Here is a 25,920-nt window from a genome sequence, read left to right as displayed (position 1 = left end):
GACATGTTCTATCCCACTTCATAAACATAGTTATTACATTAGCTATCCAGCAGTCCTCAGGTACTGCAGCTTTTTCTAACAAATTATTAAATATGAGTAGCACTAACTCTGCTATCTCTTCCCTAGATTCTTATAAAATGCCTGCATGCAATCCATCCGGTTCCAGATGTGTTATCCCCTTTGAATTTGATTAGTTTGTTTAATATATCCCTTTTATTTCAAATGTACTTATGCCATTACTAATCTTATCATCCAATGTCATGTCCATCTATTCTATCTCCCTGGTAAATACTGAAGCAAAATAAGGATTTAATATTTCTGCCATCTCTATCGTTACCTGTGGTATTTTCCTGTCTATCACTTTATGGCCCTAATCCTATCCCAATCTTCCTTTTCTTTGCGTCTGTAAAATATTTTCCTATTTTGTTTTATGTTCCTTGATAATTTAATTTCATAGTTCCTCTTTGCAATCCTATTTCTTTTTTAATTATCTCCTAAACTTTTTGTATTTGCCCTCATCATGCACTCCCCTGCTATCTATGTACTTGATGTATGCCTCTTTCCTTACCCTCAATGCTTCCCTTACGGCTTCCACAGAGTCTCATTAGTGTTTAGTTTCGTGTTTTCCTTTTAACCTCTCACCTTAAATCCTCACTCTGGGCTTTAGCTGCCAGCCTAGCTCTCGAAGTGAATGATGTCAAATATTTCTGGATGTATTGTCTTATATCTCCCGATCCGACTGTGCGTGATTTCACATCACCGACCTGCAATTAGGATCCCACAAGCTACTGAGTGAATGAATTAACGCTTTCTTGCCAAACCTTCAGACACAGCAAATCATGCACTGAATATCGTTTATTGGCTTCAGCATCAAAATCATAACCTAAGCATTGAGTTTATCAATAATTAGTAAATACACAAAATTGTGGACACGGTTGCCTAGCAATTGTAACAAAATTAATAGGCAGATAATTAAGGCAAGGAATGAGAGAGGATGTATCATCACCTCAGTGTATCACTGTAATTCAGCATTGTCTGGATCGCTGATTATCAAATTCATGTTGAGATCAGTATGTCAGATGACAACAGATTGGTGAGATTAATTCCGGATTGACATTAGTGCAGAATAGATTGGAGGAAAAATTCACTGATTCTCTCTCCCATTGGCTGTTGCTCTCACCCAATGAGCAGCACCTTGTGCACATGGTTTGTCTCCATTGCAGCAGTGACTCACCTTAAAAGTATGTGGATTTTTTGATCAAATGCAAGTATTTTCTTTCTCTGATTACCTGTTCCTTTCTATAGTGCATACATATATATATATGATTTACTAAGAGTTGTATCGTGATTAACTTGACATTTCTGATGTGATATTTACATTAAACCACACAATCTGGTCCCTCGGCCCCTCGAACTGTCAGTCTATGCCCCAGGTAATATCCCACAACGGGACATTACCCTTGTGTGTGCTTCTTGTTCCAAATTGCTCATTGCCAATTACAATGGACTATGGATTCACATCCCTTGATGTTTGTCGTTTGATGAATACAGTGAAACTTCATTATTTATTATACCAGAGCGAGGAGAGGACAGAGACTGCCCATGGTGGGGAATGTAAAGTAAAACGTAACATAATATACAGCAGGTCCATCAGTATCTGGAAAATAGTGACATTAGAAAAGAGTCACATCACAAGAAACTTCCTCCGAAACATTACGTGAGATTCTCTCCACTTAAATGCTGCCGGCCCTGCTCTGCATTTCGAGCAGTCGGTGTGGAGGCCCAGAGTGGTTGGGATTGCGGGTCCCTACATGGGTCCTGTCCATTTACTGCAGTGTAGCTTCAACTGGCTCACTGAGCTTTCGCAATTTGTTAATCGTTGAGCGATTTCACCATTATTTGACATTCCCCCCTCCCGTGTGCAGATATAGCCGCTTAGAAATTCACCGACAGTGTGCAAATAACAGGAAGAGCATTGGAACTGATCCTGCACTAAATAAACACTGGCAGCAAATGTTGTTTGCTTATATTGGCAAGGCTGAAAAAGCTTGATGTGATCCTATTGCACGCGTGCACAATCCTCAGGAACCTCCCAATAGGATACACTCCCCGCCTCACTATCTATCCCAGCTGAACAGACCCTGTGCCCACCTTGAACCCACACAGGTTACACTTCCCAGCAGGGTCACTGGGCAGTGATACGGAGCGGCAACCCTGGGTAATGTTACCCCAAACCCAGGAACACAGTGCAATTGTCAGGATCCCATTGCAGCCTAGACTGAGCCCCACCCTGAGCCCTTCCTTTCTGTGCATTTCCCAGTGCCTCATTGGGGAACATTCAGCCCCGGATATCCTGCAGAAGCAGCGCTGAGGGGGCGGGGCGGCTGAATCACGTGACCGTGGGGCGGGGCCTCTGATGTCACAATGAGAGATGACGCGAGCTCAGCTCAAGTGGGAAACCCTTAAAGGGCCGTCAGGGTTTAAAACTAGAGCGCGAGGGGGGTTAAAGGGGAGGGGCAGGAAATCGGCCCAAATGGTCACAATGAGAGCAGTGATGGTCATACAGTGAAATGTTCACACAATGAGAGCAGTGATGGTCATACAGTGAAATGTTCACACAATGAGAGCAGTGATGGTCATACAGTGAAATGTTCACACAATGAGAGCAGTGATGGTCATACAGTGAAATGTTCACACAATGGGAGCAGTGATGGTCATACAGTGAAATGTTCACACAATCAGAGCAGTGATGGTCATACAGTGAAATGTTCACACAATGGGAGCAGGGATGGTCATACAGTGAAATGTTCACACAATGGGAGCAGTGATGGTCATACAGTGAAATGTTCACACAATGGGAGCAGTGATGATCATACAGTGAAATGTTCACACAATGAGAGCAGTGATGGTCATACAGTGAAATGTTCACACAATGAGAGCAGTGATGGTCATACAGTGAAATGTTCACACAATGGGAGCAGTGATGGTCATACAGTGAAATGTTCACACAATGAGAGCAGTGATGGACATACAGTGAAATGTTCACACAATGGGAGCAGTGATGGTCATACAGTGAAATGTTCACACAATGGGAGCAGTGATGGTCATACAGTGAAATGTTCACACAATGGGAGCAGTGATGGTCATACAGTGAAATGTTCACACAATGAGAGCAGTGATGGTCATACAGTGAAATGTTCACACAATGGGAGCAGGGATGGTCATACAGTGAAATGTTCACACAATGGGAGCAGTGATGGTCATACAGTGAAATGTTCACACAATGGGAGCAGTGATGATCATACAGTGAAATGTTCACACAATGAGAGCAGTGATGGTCATACAGTGAAATGTTCACACAATGAGAGCAGTGATGGTCATACAGTGAAATGTTCACACAATGGGAGCAGTGATGGTCATACAGTGAAATGTTCACACAATGGGAGCAGTGATGGTCATACAGTGAAATGTTCACACAATGGGAGCAGTGATGGTCATACAGTGAAATGTTCACACAATGAGAGCAGTGATGGTCATACAGCGAAATGTTCACACAATGGGAGCAGTGATGGTCATACAGTGAAATGTTCACACAATGAGAGCAGTGATGGACATACAGTGAAATGTTCACACAATGGGAGCAGTGATGGTCATACAGTGAAATGTTCACACAATGGGAGCAGTGATGGTCATACAGTGAAATGTTCACACAATGGGAGCAGTGATGATCATACAGTGAAATGTTCACACAATGAGAGCAGTGATGATCATACAGTGAAATGTTCACACAATGGGAGCAGTGATGGTCATACAGTGAAATGTTCACACAATGAGAGCAGTGATGGTCATACAGTGAAATGTTCAGACAATGGGAGCAGTGATGGTCATACAGTGAAATGTTCACACAATGAGAGCAGTGATGGTCATACAGTGTAATGTTCACACAATGAGAGCAGTGATGGTCATACAGTGAAATGTTCACACAATGAGAGCAGTGATGGTCATACAGTGAAATGTTCACACAATGGGAGCAGTGATGGTCATACAGTGAAATGTTCACACAATGGGAGCAGTGATGGTCATACAGTGAAATGTTCACACAATGGGAGCAGTGATGGTCATACAGTGAAATGTTCACACAATGAGAGCAGTGATGGTCATACAGTGAAATGTTCACACAATGGGAGCAGTGGTCATACAGTGAAACGTTCATACAATGGGAGCAGTGATGGTCATACAGTGTAATGTTCACACAATGGGAGCAGTGATGGTCATACAGTGAAATGTTCACACAATGGGAGCAGTGATGGTCATACAGTGAAATGTTCACACAATGAGAGCAGTGATGGTCATACAGCGAAATGTTCACACAATGGGAGCAGTGATGGTCATACAGTGAAATGTTCACACAATGAGAGCAGTGATGGACATACAGTGAAATGTTCACACAATGGGAGCAGTGATGGTCATACAGTGAAATGTTCACACAATGGGAGCAGTGATGGTCATACAGTGAAATGTTCACACAATGGGAGCAGTGATGATCATACAGTGAAATGTTCACACAATGAGAGCAGTGATGATCATACAGTGAAATGTTCACACAATGGGAGCAGTGATGGTCATACAGTGAAATGTTCACACAATGAGAGCAGTGATGGTCATACAGTGAAATGTTCAGACAATGGGAGCAGTGATGGTCATACAGTGAAATGTTCACACAATGAGAGCAGTGATGGTCATACAGTGTAATGTTCACACAATGAGAGCAGTGATGATCATACAGTGAAATGTTCACACAATGAGAGCAGTGATGATCATACAGTGAAATGTTCACACAATGGGAGCAGTGATGGTCATACAGTGAAATGTTCACACAATGAGAGCAGTGATGGTCATACAGTGAAATGTTCAGACAATGGGAGCAGTGATGGTCATACAGTGAAATGTTCACACAATGAGAGCAGTGATGGTCATACAGTGTAATGTTCACACAATGAGAGCAGTGATGGTCATACAGTGAAATGTTCACACAATGAGAGCAGTGATGGTCATACAGTGAAATGTTCACACAATGGGAGCAGTGATGGTCATACAGTGAAATGTTCACACAATGGGAGCAGTGATGGTCATACAGTGAAATGTTCACACAATGGGAGCAGTGATGGTCATACAGTGAAATGTTCACACAATGAGAGCAGTGATGGTCATACAGTGAAATGTTCACACAATGGGAGCAGTGGTCATACAGTGAAACGTTCATACAATGGGAGCAGTGATGGTCATACAGTGTAATGTTCACACAATGAGAGCAGTGATGGTCATTCAGTGAAATGTTCACACAATGGGAGCAGTGATGGTCATACAGTGAAATGTTCACACAATGGGAGCAGTGATGGTCATACAGTGTGATAGAGAATTCAAACAGGCTGCATTCAGACAAGCTGTGAGAATTCACAGACTCCAAGTCAGAGCTGCTATGTGAGTGGGAGCATGTTGCATTAAGTCATCAATCAACTTGACATTTTAGGACCTTTGTTAGCAAGGCAATTAAAGTTAACAGAATATCAATTGAGCCAATAAAGTCAAAGAAGGCCCATTCTTTTCTGTAAACTGATCAGGTATATGAACAGCCATTTTGGCCATGCGTTCTCAGAAGGACAAAGGCCTGGCTTAAAGCCAAGAGCTTGTTGCTGCTGCCAGAATAAAAGTTATGTTAAAACTACAACGGGAGTTCGCATTTCATTGAAAATGAAGAGATCTAACTATTTTGGCATCACGAACACGATCGCTGAGGAAAGAAACTGAATTTTGGACATCGGACCTACATACTGAGGTAAGGACTCCTCTTTATAAAAGTCCTCGGTCAAAAGTCTAAATTCGCCTCTCCTTCTACGTGATTCCGAAAGCCTCCGGTTTGCGAACCCTCCGGTTGGTAATCGGCTCGAGCTCCCATAGACGTCTAACTTTGGCGGTGTGTTAGTTAATTAATCACCGACCTATTGATCAGCTAGAAAGCCTACGACTCGAGACCCCAGTAAAGAAATAAGTATTATGGCAGCAGAAGATAAGAGCAAAGAATTGCCTACAACTGTTAAAGGTGGGCAGGCACCACCTGAGGTTTCGATAGATGAAATCCTCCAACAGTTGAAAGAATACATAGAGCAACAATTCGACTTATCTAAAACCTGTATTAAGATCGAACAAAAGTACCGAACCTCCAAAGGACAATGGTCCTTGGACGAGATCAAAAGGGTCTGGGGAAAAATGACCCGTATGAAAAATAAAGAACGAATCCAATGGTCCCGAGCTGTTATGGGACAGATCCGACAGCGGAATAAAATTATAACGCGTTCCCAACATGATAGGGACCTGACCAGTACAAAGGACCAATTGCAAGCGGTTTGTGCACAGCTGCGACAGAAAAGACTTGAACTTAAAAAGTCGGAAATGGAAGTTAAAGATCTTAAAGGTGAAATTAAAGAATGGAAAAAAATCATTAGGTCAAGAGACAGTAATAGGAAAAGGAAAAGGAAAATGTATCGGTCAATTCCCAGGGTACCCATGTTTGGATAAATTAAAAGCGCAAACCCGAAGACACGACCGAGGAATAGATACGGATTCTGAATCCTCTGACGATACAGGGTCGGAGGATGAAGAATTAGGGGTGCGCTTTGCCCCGGTTAAAAAAAGACGAGTTGTAGTCAAATCAGAAGAGACTGCGGATGAGGGAGGAACCAAAAAAACGAGGAAAAGGCTGTATGCAGAATATTTAGTTCATGATCCGGCAGACCCAGAGAAAATTGATAAATGGTCCAAGGAATTGCCCAATCCAAAGAAAGGGGGAGTGAAAACGTGGGACCAATTGGACCGCTTAAGAAATATATATCAACTTCATCCCTGGGACGGAGTGCAAATTTTGACCACAATGGTGCCAAAAACACAAGGAAGGAAATTGTACGACAAGGTAGAAGAAGCTTTGGGGCAGGATGAACAAGAATTAAACGCAGAGTGGGAGGCGATTAAACACTGGCTGCAAGCCTTCAGTCCAGTTAAGACAGACTGGGGAAAAATTGCAACCTGCCAACAGAAAGGAACAGAGCAGGTCCTGGAGTATGACGAGTGATTTAAATGCACGTGGCTAGAACATTCGGGTATGAATAATACGGATGAGGAAATGGATGAATAAGTGTTCGGACCCCTGAAAGCAGCTTTCGTGGCAAGTCTAAAGCCAGAACTGTCCAAAATGCTTAAGGTAGTGTTACCGGACTGGGAAGGTAGAGGAACTACCTTTGCAGCATTGGTGGATCGATGTAACCAATTAGATCGGGATATGGGAGCTAAAGTACGAGCTGTACAGGCTATGGGATGGAAATCCCAGGATTCCGATAAACAGTCATGAGGAAAATTACCTGGAAAATGTCATTATTGTGGGAAAGAAGGTCACTGGGCCAAGACATGCAGGGCAAAACAGCAAGGTCGTGGCTGGGGAAGAGGACGCAGCCAGGGATACAATTCAGCCAACAAACCAGGCTTGTCACAAGATAATCACCTCATAGAAGCATTTAAGCGACTGACAATACAACCACAGAAGGAGTTACTTGGGATAGCAAAAAACGATTAGAGCCCACCCTGGCACCCCCTCCTCGCACTAATACAACAGAGGGGAGATAGGCTATATATAACTGTGAGGGTGGGCGATAAGGATGTGGACTGTCTTTTAGACACAGGAGCAGAATTAACATGCTTCCCACTACAATATGGAGACTCTTTGCCGTTGGATGGTAGGGCACGTACAGCCTATGGAGTTGGGGGCCATAAAATGGAAATTAAAAGGACAACACCGGTACTTATAGGGCTGGGTCCACATGAACTAACCACGCCGCTCTGGATAGGCCCATTAGATCAACCCCTTTTGGGAATGGACGTTCTAATCCAAGTAGATTCATCGTTGCATTTCGAGGATGGTCGGGTGACATGGTCAATTAGAACTTTGAAGAAAGAAGAATTTGAAGGAACACCCGATATGGGCTAAAGATAAGAATGATTGTGGCCTACTCCAGATGGAGCCTGCGTCATTTACCGGGACAAGTCTCCATGCACTAAACAGTATCCCATCAGTCCAACTGCCATCGCAGGAATCTTACCTGTTATTCAGCAATTCGAGAAACAAGGGGTGCTTATTAAAACGTATAGCTCCTCCAATAGCCCCGTGTGGCCGGTACAGAAATCTAATGAGACTTGGCGTTTGACTGTCGATTATAGGAAAGCTGACCAGTGTATTGATCAAAAAGCTCCTTTGGTCGCAGATCCCTCCACCATTTTTAATGCCCTCAAACCGGAACATAAATATTTCTCGGTTATAGATGTGGCCAACGGATTTTGGTTTTTTAATGCCCTCAAACCGGAACAAAAATATTTCTCGGTTATAGATGTGGCCAACGGATTTTGGTTTTTTAATGCCCTCAAACCGGAACATAAATATTTCTCGGTTATAGATGTGGCCAACGGATTTTGGTTTTTTAATGCCCTCAAACCGGAACAAAAATATTTCTCGGTTATAGATGTGGCCAACGGATTTTGGTTTTTTAATGCCCTCAAACCGGAACAAAAATATTTCTCGGTTATAGATGTGGCCAACGGATTTTGGTTTTTTAATGCCCTCAAACCAGAACATAAATATTTCTCGGTTTTCGATGTGGCCAACGGATTTTGGTCGGTGCCTCTGGCACCGGAGGTTCGACAGTGGTTTGCTTTCACTGTCCAAGGACAACAGTATACTTGGATCCAGTTACTGCAGCGTTTCCACAACAGCCCTACGGTATTCCACATGGCTTTACAAAGCCATTTGCGAGAATTACCTCCTGTCATCCACAGTCATCCAATATGTAGACGATATCCTGCTAGCTTCAAACACGGAAGAACAGCATGAACAAGATTTACGAGCTTTGCTCGACCACCTTTGGCTGAAAGGACATAAAACCAACATCGACAAAGCACAAGTATCCCAAGAAGAGGTTGTATACCTGGGACAAAAGATTTCACAAGGAAAGAGAGAACTTACCCAGGATAGAACTGCACCCATTCGGGCTGCTAAAAACCCACCACTATTCAGGAACTAAGGTCTTTTTTGGGATTGTGTAACTTTAACAGAAATTGGATTGACTCCTTCACACAGCTTGCTCAGCCATTGAATGATATCTTAAAGGGGAAACATGCCTCTAAAGAAGCCATCACCCTCACTAAGGAACAGCAAGAGGCCTTCCTGAGTTTGAAAAAGGCCTTGTGTCCGGCACCAGCTCTGGGAATCCCCGACAGTGGTAAGCCATTTACCCTGTTTGTTCATGAGAAAGAAGGATACATGACAGCTATACTGACACAAGAACATGGGGATCGGCAAAGACCTATTGGCTACGATTCGGCAAAACTGGATGCGGTAGCCCTCGGATGGGGAAGTTGCCTAAGGGCCATGGAAGCTACATGTCGAGCGGTAATGATCACTGCGGGTCTAGTCCTCGACCAAAAGCTGATTGTCAAGTGTCCCCACACCGTACACGCTTTGCTGTCTATGACTAGAATGTCTCAGGTGACGGCAGCTAGATGGACCCGCTGGACAGCAGTTTTGGAAACTCCTAATCTCCATATTGTCCGGGCCAGCCCGGTTAATCCCGCAACTATGCTCCCGATGTCAGAATCAAGGGAGCAAGAGGGGCGAGAATGTGAAGAGCATGACTGCGTGGAGATTTTAAAAGAAACAGAAGAAGCAGCCTTAGCAGCAGAGGAGCCTCTGCACAACCCAGACCTCATCCTGTTTACAGATGGACAATGGTACCAGAAAAGCAGGATGGGCAGTTACAACCTTATATGAGGTAGTGGCAAAAGGATGTTTACCCTCAGGAACGTCAGCACAACAGGCCGAGTTACGGGCCCTGTCAGAAGCATGTCAAATAGCAGAAGGACAGACAGCTAATGTCTACACAGATTCGCGTTATGCTTTTGGTCTGTTATGCTGCTGGTACACCTATCCGAAATGGAAAAGAAGTCCGAGACTTACTAGAGGCCATACAATTACCTCAGGAAGTGTCCATCCTGAAGTGTAAGGCCCATACCAAGGAAAATACCACGGAAGCACAGGGAAATGCCCTAGCCGACCAGGCAGCTAAAGATGCCGCCTCACAGGGCGTTCCCCCAGAAGAACAAACACAGATGTGCAGATTGAAAGCACTCAGGACTCTGACACGAGACCTTCAAACAATGCAAGGCGAGTGCTCCCGAGAGGAAAAATGGACATGGATTGAGGCAGGAATTAAGCTATGTGAAGATGGTGTCTGGAGACAAAGAGCTACCGACAAGCCAGTCGCGTCACAAGCGCTTCTGCCTTTTTTAGCCCAACAGATCCACTCGTGGGGACACTTGGCCTCACAACAGATGACGGCACGGTTCCAGAAAAGCTGGTGGGGTCAGGGATTTAAGAAACATGCCCAGCTGGTAGCAGACCGCTGTGTGGTCTGTCAGAAAAATAATTCTGGACCCATCACGGTAATGCCCCAACTGAGGCCCCCTGCCCCTGTCGGACCATTCCAGCACCTGCAGGTTGATTATATATCTCTTCCTTCATGCCAAGGATACACTAACATTCTTGTCATGGTCGACAGATTCTCTAGATGGGTAGAAGCTGTCCCAACTAAAAAAGCCACAGCCAATCACACTGCAAAGGTCTTGTGTAAGGATTACATTCCCCGATGGGAAGTCCCGAGTAGCATTGACTCAGATCAGGGAACACACTTCACAGGTGCTATCTGCCAAGAAGTCTGTAGGTTACTGAACATTACGTGGGATTTACACTGTCCTTATCATCCACAATCATCAGGACAAGTAGAACGAATGAATCGAACTCTGAAAGAATGGTTTGCCAAATATCACCAAGAAGGAACCCCATGGCCCCAGGCACTACCAATAGTGCTATGTAGCATTAGGGCAACCCCAAACAGAACTACAGGTCTAAGCCCATTTGAAATTATAACCCATGTCGCTGCCAGGAACTTTCGATTTACGGAAAGCTGATGTTCACTTAATGAGTGACACTCTGTTATCATACTGTCAGAACCTAACCAATGCTATTAGTTCTGTTTCCCGACAGGTATCGGCAGCTTGGGGTAATCCACCCGAAGGAGGACACGACATCATCCCGGGAGTCTGGGTGTATGTGAAAAAGTTACATAAAGAACCTTTGGGTGTCAAGTGGGAGGGACCTTACCAAATGTTATTGACCACCCAGGCAGCTGTTAAAGTCCAAGGAAAGAAAGCCTGGATCCACGTCTCACACGTTAAACGAGCACCCGTAACTGAAGCTGAAATCTGATAAGGACAATTACTTTTTGCCAAAATGTATAAATTTACTGTATTACTGACTGTAGGTATTCTAGGCATTTGCCTACTTCTTACTAGCCGACCAAAGGGAAATAGTAGGGTAAGCAAGAGAATTACATGTAAATACTTTTTATATATGTCATACATCTATGCCAAACAAGGTAACATTTCCAGTTGTTGGGTATGTGCGCATATTCCTATTCACTCAAAGGGAGGGATTCCCTTGAGGCCAATTCCCTTGAATATCTCGGAAAAGGCTGAGTGGATAATTAATCAAAACAAAACAGGCAATGAGTTTCAGGATACGGAAAACTGGGCATGTAAATGGAAGTCAGCAGGTTACAATCTGACTACCTTTGAAGGGGGATACCAACCGTGCTACAATAATTCCAAACGGCCCCATTTTTTGTTATCACTAATACAATGGGGGTAGAAAGACTGGGGGAATCGGTCTGTCTGATTAGAAACATCAAAGGAGGCCAAAATATGGGGTATAGTAACTGCTCCCGGAATTATAATATAATCAAGCCACGGAACCGTCCAAACTGGGCCGATGTGGGAATTTTTAACGTAACGGGGATTCTGAATAAAACAGATGGAAAAGCCTGGACAGGCCCCGGAGTGTTGCTGACAAAGAAACAGCTAACATTCATTGCCTATAATGGCACCTATTGGGTGTGTGGCCAGAAGGCCTACCCTTGGCTGCCCCAGAATTGGACGGGATCCTGCTATTTAGCCTATATTGTGCCTTATATGTATCATTTAAAGTCACTGTCGGAACATTTACACCGTCCTAAGAGAACTATCACAGAAACAGAGAGGTTCTTTGCCAATCTGATCCCCAGGTATGGGGCCACCAGACTGGCAAGGGAATCCATTAACATGGCATCGGTTGTGGAACGGATAGCCAATGATACCTCAGAGGCCCTAGTTAAAATCAATGCAGAAATGGTAGCAATCCGCACAGTAGCCCTACAGAATAGACTGGCCCTTGACTGCATCCTGGCTGAAAAGGGAAGTACTTGCACCCTACTCGGAACTGAGTGTTGCACATATATCCCAGATAGCTCCGAAGAAATTACCCACTTAGTGGAGCATATCCAAAAGGAGGTAGAAAAACTTAAGCAACCCCCATCATTCACTTTGTGGAGCGGAGCCACTGAATGGCTAGGTTCAATAGGAACTTCATTGGTGGAAGGTTTAATTCTATTCATTGTACTTTTATATTGTTTGTTTATGTTGATTAAACGTTGTTGTGACCAGGCGGCTGTAGCTGCTGTCCCGCAGGTGAGACACCTTGCAGGTCCCAGCAGACCGTCTGTACGTGGCACAGGGGTATGTTATGCTTAAGGGAAGGTTGTTTACTGGTTGAATTAAGATATTGATTTGGATTAAATTGGAATAAGTTTAATTAACGTACTAAAACCAGACTTTCATTGTGGCCACGATGGAATTCGGGTTGGTGTAAATGTGTGTGGAAGCTACTAGTCCGGACATGTGGTGAAACACATCAACAAATTTTAGAAGGAAACTCTACTAACATGTATGAAATTATTTTGTAGAATGTTTAACCAGTGATACCTGATGTTTTATGATTCAGTTTGTGAAAGAATCAAAGGAGGGATTGATAGAGAATTCAAACAGGCTGCATTCAGGCAGGCTGTGAGAATTCACAGACCCCAAGTCAGAGCTGCTATGTGAGTGGGAGCATGTTGCATTAAGTCATCAATCAACTTGACATTTTAGGACCTTTGGTAGCGAGCCAATTAAAGGTTAACAGAATATCAATTGAGCCAATAAGGTCAAAGAAGGCACGTTCTTTTCTGTAAACTGATCAGGTATATGAACAGCCATTTTGGCCATGCATTCTCAGAAGGACAAAGGCCTGGCTTAAAGCCAAGAGCTTGTTGCTGCTGCCAGAATAAAAGTTATGTTAGATCTCCAACCGGAGTTCGCATTTCATTGAAAATTAAGAGATGTAACCCAGTGAAATGTTCACACAATGGGAGCAGTGATGGTCATATAGTGAAATGTTCACACCATGAGAGCAGTGATGGTCATACAGTGAAATGTTCACACAATGGGAGCAGTGATGGTCATACAGTGAAATGTTCACACATACACTCTTAGTCCACGTTTTATTCCCTGCAGCGACCTCAGCTGTTTCTGTCCGGTTGAACTGAACGTATTCCCCGCCAGCCTGAAACAGATAAAAAAATTAAAAAGGAAATGAACATTTTGAACAGTGTAAATAACAGGGAGACTGTGGTTAATATTTCAATAATTACAGACACATATTACCCATAAAAGTGACTCAATCCCATTTATATTTTATATGCCAAATTAAACATTAACACAAACACTCACACGATCCGTTCCAGACTCCGGCAGGTCAGAATGAGGCGGCGGAGAGCAGGGAGCGATCGTTCTGTGAAGGAGTTTGATCCCAGGTTCAGAACCGTCAGTGAGTGGTTTGTACCGAGAGCGGAGTCGAGATCCTCAGCACAAGAATCTGTGAGACCGACATTAACCAGCCTGGGGATCAGAGAGAGAAATAACAGGAATCAGAGTAAATCCCCAGGGTTTATTCATAACACTGTTACTGACACTAATAATAATGAACTGTGTTTTATTAATAACACTATTACCGATAGTAATAATAATGTACAGTGTTTAACAACACTATTACTGATATTAATAAACACTGAATATTAGTAATAACACTGTTACTGATACTATCAATAATGTTCAGTGTCAGACATCCAGTTATTATAAACACAATCTCACACAGTCTGGTACTTACTGCAGTTCCTGTATTTTACAGTCTGGGTCACTCAGAGCCGCAGACAGCAGTTTCACCCCTGAATCTTCCAGTTTATTGAGGCTCAGGTTCAGAACCGTCAGTGAGCAGTTTGTACCGAGAGCGGAGGCGAGATTCTCGGCACAAGAATCTGAGAGACCGACATCACCCAGCCTGGGGATCAGAGAGAGAAATAACAGGAATCAGAGTAAAACCCCAGGGTTTATTAATAACACTATTACTGACTCTAATAAACAGTGAAGATTATTATTAGTAACATTACTGATATTAATAAACATGGAACAGTATTAGTAACACTATTACTGATGTTAATAATGAACAGTGTTTATTAATAACACGATTATTGATAATAAACACGGAACAGTATTATTAGTAATAACACGATTACTGATACTAATAATAATGTTCAGTGTCAGACACCCAGTTATTATAAACACAATCTCACACAGTCTGGTACTTACCACAATTCCTGTATTTTACAGTACGGGTCCCTCAGAGCTGCAGACAGCAGTTTCACCCCTGAATCTCCCAGTTTATTGTTACTCAGATTCAGCACCGTCAGTGAGCGGTTTGTACTGAGAGCGGAGGTGAGATCTTCGGCACAAGAATCTGTGAGACCGACATCATTCAGCCTGGGGAATCGAAGAGAGCAATAACAAGAATCAGAGTAAATCCCCAGTGTTTATTAATAACACCCTACTGATATTAATAAACACTGAACATTATTCTTCGTAATACTATTACTGATATGAATAATTATATTCAGTGTCAGGCACCCAACGATTATAAACACAATCTCAGAGAGTCTGGTACTTGCCACAGTTCCTGTATTTTACAGTCCGGGACCCTCAGAGCCGCAGACAGCAGTTTCGCCCCTGAATCTCTCATTTCGTTGCGACCCAATCTGAACACAAAGAGAGAGAGAGAAACAAACTGAATCAAATCTCGGATCTGATACATTGGCTCTCTCGGATATTACAGCAATAACAAAGTACTTGAGGAAATTAATAACCCGGATTTGGAGCGCGATTCCCCCACCTGGGTGGGTGTGATGTGCCCAGGGTTGGTGGCGGATCCTTATCTTGCGGCCGGCTCCAGCCCGCTTTGTGAAACGCTCCCCTGATTGGACGTGTTAAACCCCGCCCAGCGCGGTTTCCGACCAATTGGGGGAAGCGGGGCTGACGGCGTCACGGTGCCGTGTCATCAGCTGGTTTCCTTAAAGGGACCATGTGCAAATTGGTTGCCATTGTCCGGTCAGTGTTGTGCAGCATTGAGCAGCTGCAAACACTGACAAGCACAACACAGAGGTACACGACTGCACCCAGGCACTCCCATCATCCCCTCCATATGCTTAGAGAGGGAGTCACAACACGCAGGAATTTTGTCTTCCCTTCCCATGCCCGGAAGAGAGCTGCCCAGGAGACCAACGCAGCTTATTGCACGTTGCACTGGAGCGCACAGCAGGGTTGTTGTCAGGAGGACCAGGCTGCAGTGGTGCAAACCGTTCAATAATCTCAGTAGAGCACAGAACGTTACTGCAAAGCACACTGAACCTCATCCTGCTGTGCCACTCTTCACACGGCCATCACTCTGCCATCCCTCCCCTACTCCTGTACATCCTTACTCACACCAACTTACCTTGGTACATCCACCACCCATCCCTCTCTCGCTAACTACATTATCACATCCCCATCTCAATAGACAACCCTCACACTCACCCTTGGACAATCATACCAACTAGCAACACACAAGGGTAGTCACGTGTGTGTTTTAGCCAATGTTTACGAGCAGTTTCTGTTAATGTGCTGTCAAACTTTGAAATCTTTATTTTCAAAACTTTATGTTCTTGGATAGATCTATGTGCACCTTTGGAAGTGGTGAGTGAGTTGCAGTGAATGATGAGACATAATCATACCCCCTGCTATGCTGATGAGTGTGAAAGGAACAGCTTGGGCATTGTAGGGATGCTTTACATTGTTGGTGTTGTGTGGTGCCAACCTGGCGCATCCTGTGACAGCCAAGGTTACAGCATCAAGTGAAGTAATCCTGGCCATGGTGCTGCCATCCTTAGCGTCCCGGGCAGCAATATGGTCGGGTGCTGATGCAGTGTCCTGTGGAACATCACGTGATTGCAGAGAAGGTTGGTGTGGTTGTTGGTGCATGCTGGTGTTGGGGCTAATCATGGTCAGATTCTGAGGACCAGTGTGAGACAGTTCTGAAGTGATAGATGGCAGGTGAACTTGAGATGACAGAAGCAATTTGACAATAGTGAGAGAGATTGTTACAATGAGGTGGCACTGGTTCGAGAGTTTGCTCCAAACACAGGTATAAAGTTAAATCTGTCTTCCAAATGCAGTAAACAACAACTTTTCTGAGCCTGGAAAGTCAGCAGTTGTGAGCTCGGAGCTTTTATAGCACATTTCCAGCTTTCAAGTAATGAGATGATTCCATGGCCATTCAAACCTTGCTTAACTGACGTGATCCCCAGGCAGTGTGGACCCCGTGGGTGACCTGATAAAACTCAGAAGGCGAGCTGAAAATTGTTGTTAATCCTTATGACAAGATCATAACGAGTTGAATTTCCTTTCCCACCGCCGCATGTCATTGGGAATGAATCTCACTCTGTTCAACTCCCCATTTATTCAGGGACTGTTAGTATTTATTAAATAAAGTGCTGTCTGTGTGAAGACTTTCAATGTCCCTCAGTCCAGTCTCAGTCCATGATGATCAAAATTACCCTCCCGTAGCTCAGTGACTATACCGTCATGTTTGGGGAAACTTGTCTCATTTCTGCAGCTCCTTAAATCTCGGGTTTTATGAGTATGGAACAATTTTCCCCGAGTTAAATGATAAAGCATTGATTCCATGCACTTTACACAGCGTGCATTATATTAATGTGTGTAATATCTCGGGGTGAGTTATATTGCAAAATGGCGTTAACTGCTGCTGTAAAATCCACCACCAGCATTTGATGTAACAAGAAGAGTTTATTCTGTCCCGTTACAAGGTATAAATGTCCCTGTACTCAACGTTTAGAGAGGAGGGGGCACTCTCACTATATTCCCCATTAAACTGGCTCGACACTTATTCCAGGTGTAACTGGCCCAACAGTGTTTGGGGAATTTTTGGAAATTCCGTCCTCAAGCAGGGCCTGACACACAGGGGGCAGATTATGGGGAATTCCCGGGTTCACTGGCCCCGGTTTATCCAGGAGCCGCCCGCTGTGTGCGAGGCCCCACCGGTGGCTGGTGTGTGTCTGAACACCGGGGATTATACCCCACACCACACGAGATTGGTCGGTGTGTGTCTGTACTCTGGGGATAATACCCCACACCACACTAGATTGGTCGGTGTGTGTCTGTACCCCGGGGATAATACCCCACACCACACGAGATTGGTCGGTGTGTGTCTGTACCCCGGGGATAATACCCCACACCACACTAGATTGGCTGGTGCGTGTCTGTACACCGGGGATTACACCCCACACCACACGAGATTGGTCGGTGTGTGTCTGTACCCTGGGGATAATACCCCACACCACACTAGATTGGTCGGTGTGTGTCTGCACACCGGGGATTATACCCCACACCACACTAGATTGGCTGGTGTGAGTCTGTACCCTGGGGATAATACCCCACACCACATTAGATTGGCCGGTGTGTGTCTGTACTCTGGGGATAATACCCCACACCACACGAGATTGGCCGGTGTGTGTCTGTACACCGGGGATAATACCCCACACCACACTAGATTGGTCGGTGTGTGTCTGTACCCGGGGATAATACCCCACACCACAGGAGATTGGTCGGTGTGTGTCTGTACCCGGGGATAATACCCCACACCACACTAGATTGGCCGGTGTGTGTCTGTACCCTGGGGATAATACCCCACACCACACGAGATTGGTCGGTGTGTGTCTGTACCCTGGGGATAATACCACACACCACACGAGATTGGCCGGTGTGTGTCTGTACCCTGGGGATAATACCCCACACCACACTAGATTGGCCGGTGTGTGTCTGTACCCTGGGGATAATACCCCACACCACATTAGATTGGTCGGTGTGTGTCTGTACCCGGGGATAATACCCCACACCACATTAGGTTGGTCGGTATGTGTCTGTACCCTGGGGATAATACCCCACACCACAGGAGATTGGTCGGTGTGTGTCTGTACCCCGGGGGGTAATACCCCGCACCACACTAGATTGGTCGGTGTGTGTCTGTACACTGGGGATAATACCCCACACCACACTAGATTGGTCGGTGTGTGTCTGTACCCTGGGGATAATACCCCACACCACACTAGATTGATCGGTGTGTGTCTGTACCCTGGGGATAATACACCACACCACAGGAGATTGGTCGGTGTGTGTCTGTACCCCGGGGGATAATACCCCGCACCACACTAGATTGGTCGGTGTGTGTCTGTACACTGGGGATAATACCCCACACCACACTAGATTGGTCGGTGTGTGTCTGTACCCTGGGGATAATACCCCACACCACAGGAGATTGGTCGGTGTGTGTCTGTACCCTGGGGATAATACCCCACACCACACTAGATTGGTCGGTGTGTGTCTGTACCCCGGGGGTTAATACCCCGCACCACACTAGATTGGTCGGTGTGTGTCTGTACACTGGGGATAATACCCCACACCACACTAGATTGGTCGGTGTGTGTCTGTACCCTGGGAATAATACCCCACACCACACTAGATTGATCGGTGTGTGTCTGTACCCTGGGGATAATACCCCACACCACAGGAGATTGGTCGGTGTGTGTCTGTACCCCGGGGGATAATACCCCGCACCACACTAGATTGGTCGGTGTGTGTCTGTACACTGGGGATAATACCCCACACCACACTAGATTGGTCGGTGTGTGTCTGTACCCTGGGGATAATACCCCACACCACAGGAGATTGGTCGGTGTGTGTCCGTACCCTGGGGATAATACCCCACACCACACTAGATTGGTCGGTGTGTGTCTGTACCCCGGGGATAATATCCCACACCACACTAGATTGGTCGGTGTGTGTCTGTACCCGGGGATAATACCACACACCACACTAGATTGGTCGGTGTGTGTCTGTACCCTGGGGATAATACCCCACACCACACTAGATTGGTCGGTGTGTGTCTGTACCCCGGGGATAATACCCCACACCACACTAGATTGGTCGGTGTGTGTCTGTACTCTGGGGATAATATCCCACACCACACTAGATTGGCCGGTGTGTGTCTGTACTGGGGATAATACCCCACACCACACTAGATTGGTCGGTGTGTGTCTGTACCCTGGGGATAATACCCCACACCACACTAGATTGGTCGGTGTGTGTCTGTACCCCGGGAATAATACCCCACACCACACTCGATTGGCCGGTGTATTTATGTACTCTGGGGATAATATCCCACACCACACTAGATTGGCCGGTGTGTGTCTGTACTGGGGATAATACCCCACACCACACTAGATTGGTCAGTGTGTGTCTGTACCCTGTGGATAATACCCCACACCACACTAGATTGGTCGGTGTGTGTCTGTACTCTGGGGATAATAACCCACACCACACTAGATTGGTCGGTGTGTGTCTGTACTGGGGATAATACACCACACCACACTAGATTGGTCGGTGTGTCTGTTCCTGGGGATAATACCCCACACCACACTAGATTGGTCGGTGTGTGTCTGTCCGCTGGGGATAATACCCCACACCACACTAGATTGGTTGGTGTGTGTCTGTACCCCGGGGGATAATACCCCACACCACACTTGATTGGTCGGTGTGTGTCTGTACTCTGGGGATAATACCCCACACCACACTAGATTGGTCGGTGTGTGTCTGTCCGCTGGGGATAATACGCCACAGCACACTAGATTGGTTGGTGTGTGTCTGTACCCCGGGGGATAATACCATACACCACACTAGATTGGTCGGTGTGTGTCTGTACCCCGGGGATAATACCCCACACCACACTCGATTGGTCGGTGTGTGTCTGTACCCCGGGGATAATACCCCACACCACACTAGATTGGTCGGTGTGTGTCTGTACTCTGGGGATAATACCCCACACCACACTAGATTGGTCGGTGTGTCTGTACTCTGGGGATAATACCCCACACCACACTAGATTGGTCGGTGTGTGTCTGTACCCTGGGGATAATACCCCACACCACACTAGATTGGTCGGTGTGTGTCTGTACTGGGGATAACACCCCACACCACACTAGATTGGTCGGTGTGTGTCGGTACTGGGTATAATACCCCACACCACACTAGATTGGTCGGTGTGTGTCTGTACTGGGGATAACACCCCACACCACACTAGATTGGTCGGTGTGTGTCGGTACTGGGGATAATACCCCACACCACACTAGATTGGTCGGTGTGTGTCTGTACTGGGGATAATACCCCACACCACACTAGATTGGTCGGTGTGTGTCTGTACTGGGGATAATACTCCACACCACACTAGATTGGTCGGTGTGTGTCTGTACCCTGGGGGGTAATACCCCACACCACACTAGATTGGTCGGTGTGTGTCTGTACCCCGGGGGATAATACCCCACACCACACTAGATTGGTCGGTGTGTGACTGTACTGGGGATAATACCCCACACCACACTAGATTGGTCGGTGTGTGTCTGTACTGGGGATAATACTCCACACCACACTAGATTGGTCGGTGTGTGTCTTTACCCTGGGGGGTAATACCCCACACCACACTAGATTGGTCGGTGTGTGTCTGTACCCCGGGGGATAATACCCCACACCACACTAGATTGGTCGGTGTGTGTCTGTACCCCGGGGATAATACCGCACACCACACTAGATTGGTCGGTGTGTGTCTGTACCCCGGGGGATAATACCCCACACCACACTAGATTGGTCGGTGTGTGTCTGTACCCTGTGGATAATACCCCACACCACACTAGATTGGTCGGTGTGTGTCTGTACTCTGGGGATAATAACCCACACCACACTAGATTGGTCGGTGTGTGTCTGTACTGGGGATAATACACCACACCACACTAGATTGGTCGGTGTGTGTCTGTTCCTGGGGATAATACCCCACACCACACTAGATTGGTCGGTGTGTGTCTGTCCGCTGGGGATAATACCCCACACCACACTAGATTGGTTGGTGTGTGTCTGTACCCCGGGGGATAATACCCCACACCACACTTGATTGGTCGGTGTGTGTCTGTACTCTGGGGATAATACCCCACACCACACTAGATTGGTCGGTGTGTGTCTGTCCGCTGGGGATAATACGCCACAGCACACTAGATTGGTTGGTGTGTGTCTGTACCCCGGGGGATAATACCCCACACCACACTAGATTGGTCGGTGTGCGTCTGTATTCTGGGGATAATACCCCACACCACACTTGATTGGTCGGTGTGTGTCTGTCCGCTGGGGATAATACGCCACAGCACACTAGATTGGTTGGTGTGTGTCTGTCCTGGGGATAATACCCCACACCACACTAGATTGGTCGGTGTGTGTCTGTACTGGGGATAATACCCTACACCACACTAGATTGGTCGGTGTGTGTCTGTCCGCTGGGGATAATACCCCACTCCACACTAGATTGGTCGGTGTGTGTCTGTACTGGGGATAATACCCTACACCACACTAGATTGGTCGGTGTGTGCCTGTACTGGGGATAATACCCCACACCACACTAGATTGGTCGGTGTGTGTCTGTACTCTGGGGATAATACCCCACACCACACTAGATTGGTCGGTGTGTGTCTGTACTCTGGGGATAATACTCCACACCACACTAGATTGGTCGGTGTGTGTCTGTACCCTGGGGGGTAATACCCCACACCACACTAGATTGGTCGGTGTGTGTCTGTACCCCGGGGGATAATACCCCACACCACACTAGATTGGTCGGTGTGTGTCTGTACCCCGGGGATAATATCCCACATCACACTAGATTGGTCGGTGTGTGTCTGTACCCCAGGGGATAATACCCCACACCACACTAGATTGGTCGGTGTGTGTCTGTACCCCGGGGATAATACCCCACACCACACTCGATTGGTCGGTGTGTGTCTGTACCCCGGGGATAATACCCCACACCACACTAGATTGGTCGGTGTGTGTCTGTACTCTGGGGATAATACCCCACACCACACTAGATTGGTCGGTGTGTGTCTGTACTCTGGGGATAATACCCCACACCACACTAGATTGGTCGGTGTGTGTCTGTACCCTGGGGATAATACCCCACACCACACTAGATTGGTCGGTGTGTGTCTGTACTGGGGATAACACCCCACACCACACTAGATTGGTCGGTGTGTGTCGGTACTGGGGATAATACCCCACACCACACTAGATTGGTCGGTGTGTGTCTGTACTGGGGATAACACCCCACACCACACTAGATTGGTCGGTGTGTGTCGGTACTGGGGATAATACCCCACACCACACTAGATTGGTCGGTGTGTGTCTGTACTGGGGATAATACCCCACACCACACTAGATTGGTCGGTGTGTGTCTGTACTGGGGATAATACTCCACACCACACTAGATTGGTCGGTGTGTGTCTGTACCCTGGGGGGTAATACCCCACACCACACTAGATTGGTCGGTGTGTGTCTGTACCCCGGGGGATAATACCCCACACCACACTAGATTGGTCGGTGTGTGTCTGTACCCCGGGGATAATACCGCACACCACACTAGATTGGTCGGTGTGTGTCTGTACCCTGGGGATAATAACCCACACCACACTAGATTGGTCGGTGTGTGTCTGTACTGGGGATAACACCCCACACCACACTAGATTGGTCGGTGTGTGTCGGTACTGGGGATAATACCCCACACCACACTAGATTGGTCGGTGTGTGTCTGTACTGGGGATAATACCCCACACCACACTAGATTGGTCGGTGTGTGTCTGTACTGGGGATAATACTCCACACCACACTAGATTGGTCGGTGTGTGTCTGTACCCTGGGGGGTAATACCCCACACCACACTAGATTGGTCGGTGTGTGTCTGTACCCCGGGGGATAATACCCCACACCACACTAGATTGGTCGGTGTGTGTCTGTACCCCGGGGATAATACCGCACACCACATTAGATTGGTCGGTGTGTGTCTGTACCCCGGGGGATAACACCCCACACCACACTAGATTGGTCGGTGTGTGTCTGTACCCTGGGGATAATACCCCACACCACACTAGATTGGTCGGTGTGTGTCTGTACTCTGGGGATAATACCCCACACCACACTAGATTGGTCGGTGTGTGTCTGTACTGGGGATAATACACCACACCACACTAGATTGGTCGGTGTGTGTCTGTTCCTGGGGATAATACGCCACACCACACTAGATTGGTCGGTGTGTGTCTGTCCGCTGGGGATAATACGCCACAGCACACTAGATTGGTCGGTGTGTGTCTGTACCCCGGGGATAATACCCCACACCACACTAGATTGGTCGGTGTGCGTCTGTATTCTGGGGATAATACCCCACACCACACTAGATTGGTCGGTGTGTGTCTGTCCGCTGGGGATAATACGCCACAGCACACTAGATTGGTTGGTGTGTGTCTGTCCTGGGGATAATACCCCACACCACACTAGATTGGTCGGTGTGTGTCTGTACTGGGGATAATACCCTACACCACACTAGATTGGTCGGTGTGTGTCTGTACTCTGGGGATAATACCCCACACTACACTAGATTGGTCGGTGTGTGTCTGTACTCTGGGGATAATACCCCACTCCACACTAGATTGGTCGGTGTGTGTCTGTACTGGGGATAATACCCTACACCACACTAGATTGGTCGGTGTGTGCCTGTACTGGGGATAATACCCCACACCACACTAGATTGGTCGGTGTGTGTCTGTACTCTGGGGATAATACCCCACACCACACTAGATTGGTCGGTGTGTGTCTGTACTCTGGGGATAATACCCACACCACACTAGATTGGTCGGTGTGTGTCTGTACTCTGGAGATAATACCTCACACCACACTAGATTGGTCGGTGTGTGTCTGTACTGGGGATAATACCCCACACCACACTAGATTGGTCGGTGTGTGTCTGTACCCTGGGGATAATACCCCACACCACACTAGATTGGTCGGTGTGGGTCTGTACTCTGGGGATAATACCCCACACCACACTAGATTGGTCGGTGTGTGTCTGTACTGGGGATAACACCCCACACCACACTAGATTGGTCGGTGTGTGTCGGTACTGGGGATAATACCCCACACCACACTAGATTGGTCGGTGTGTGTCTGTACTGGGGATAATACCCCACACCACACTAGATTGGTCGGTGTGTGTCTGTACCCCGGGGGATAATACCCCACACCACACTAGATTGGTCGGTGTGTGTCTGTACCCCGGGGGATAATACCCCACACCACACTAGATTGGTCGGTGTGTGTCTGTACCCCGGGGGATAATACCCCACACCACACTAGATTGGTCGGTGTGTGTCTGTACTCTGGGGATAATACCCCACACCACACTAGATTGGTCGGTGTGTGTCTATACCCCGGTGATAATACCGCACACCACACGAGATTGGTCGGTGTGTGTCTGTACTGGGGATAATACCCTACACCACACTAGATTGGTCGGTGTGTGTCTGTACTCTGGGGATAATACCCCACACCACACTAGATTGGTCGGTGTGTGTCTGTACTCTGGGGATAATACCCACACCACACGAGATTGGTCGGTGTGTGTCTGTACTCTGGAGATAATACCTCACACCACACTAGATTGGTCGGTGTGTGTCTGTACTGGGGATAATACCCCACACCACACTAGATTGGTCGGTGTGTGTCTGTACCCTGGGGATAATACCCCACACCACACTAGATTGGTCGGTGTGGGTCTGTACTGGGGATAATACCCCACACCACACTAGATTGGTCGGTGTGTGTCTGTACTGGGGATAACACCCCACACCACACTAGATTGGTCGGTGTGTGTCTGTACCCCGGGGGATAATACCCCACACCACACTAGATTGGTCGGTGTGTGTCTGTACTCTGGGGATAATACCCCACACCACACTAGATTGGTCGGTGTGTGTCTGTACTGGGGATAACACCCCACACCACACTAGATTGGTCGGTGTGTGTCGGTACCGGGGATAATACCCCACACCACACTAGATTGGTCGGTGTGTGTCTGTACTGGGGATAACACCCCACACCACACTAGATTGGTCGGTGTGTGTCTGTACTGGGGATAATACCCCACACCACACTAGATTGGTCTGTGTGTGTCTGTACTGGGAATAATACTCCACACCACACTAGATTGGTCGGTGTGTGTCTGTACCCTGGGGGGTAATACCCCACACCACATTAGATTGGTCGGTGTGTGTCTGTACCCCGGGGATAATACCGCACACCACACTAGATTGGTCGGTGTGTGTCTGTACCCCGGGGGATAATACCCCACACCACACTAGATTGGTCGGTGTGTGTCTGTACCCTGGGGATAATACCCCACACCACACTAGATTGGTCGGTGTGTGTCTGTACTCTGGGGATAATACCCCACACCACACTAGATTGGTCGGTGTGTGTCTGTACTGGGGATAATACACCACACCACACTAGATTGGTCGGTGTGTGTCTGTTCCTGGGGATAATACCCCACACCACACTAGATTGGTCGGTGTGTGTCTGTCCGCTGGGGATAATACGCCACAGCACACT

At 46.9% G+C, this 25,920-nt stretch overlaps 1 protein-coding gene and 1 pseudogene across 1 annotated transcript in view; one reads left to right on the top strand and one right to left on the bottom strand.

Moving 5' to 3' along the window:
• Nucleotides 1–25,920, top strand: part of LOC139250592 (zinc finger protein 729-like) — a 539,046-nt pseudogene that overhangs the window by 213,825 nt on the left and 299,301 nt on the right.
• Nucleotides 11,516–25,920, bottom strand: part of LOC139250594 (NACHT, LRR and PYD domains-containing protein 12-like) — a 112,640-nt gene continuing 98,235 nt past the window's right edge. The window contains exons 10-14 of the mRNA XM_070872993.1: nt 15,009–15,095; nt 14,653–14,823; nt 14,174–14,344; nt 13,738–13,905; nt 11,516–13,570 (exon numbers count right to left, since the gene is read on the bottom strand). Coding sequence (XP_070729094.1) covers nt 13,483–13,570; nt 13,738–13,905; nt 14,174–14,344; nt 14,653–14,823; nt 15,009–15,095 — 685 coding nt within the window. The 3' untranslated portion in view covers nt 11,516–13,482. The remainder of the gene's footprint in view (nt 13,571–13,737; nt 13,906–14,173; nt 14,345–14,652; nt 14,824–15,008; nt 15,096–25,920) is intronic.

Source organism: Pristiophorus japonicus, unplaced genomic scaffold, assembly GCF_044704955.1.
Source record: "Pristiophorus japonicus isolate sPriJap1 unplaced genomic scaffold, sPriJap1.hap1 HAP1_SCAFFOLD_396, whole genome shotgun sequence".
Lineage (NCBI taxonomy): Eukaryota > Metazoa > Chordata > Chondrichthyes > Pristiophoridae > Pristiophorus > Pristiophorus japonicus.
Note: the sequence above shows the minus strand (reverse complement) of the source record. Positions and strands in the feature narration are given on the sequence as shown.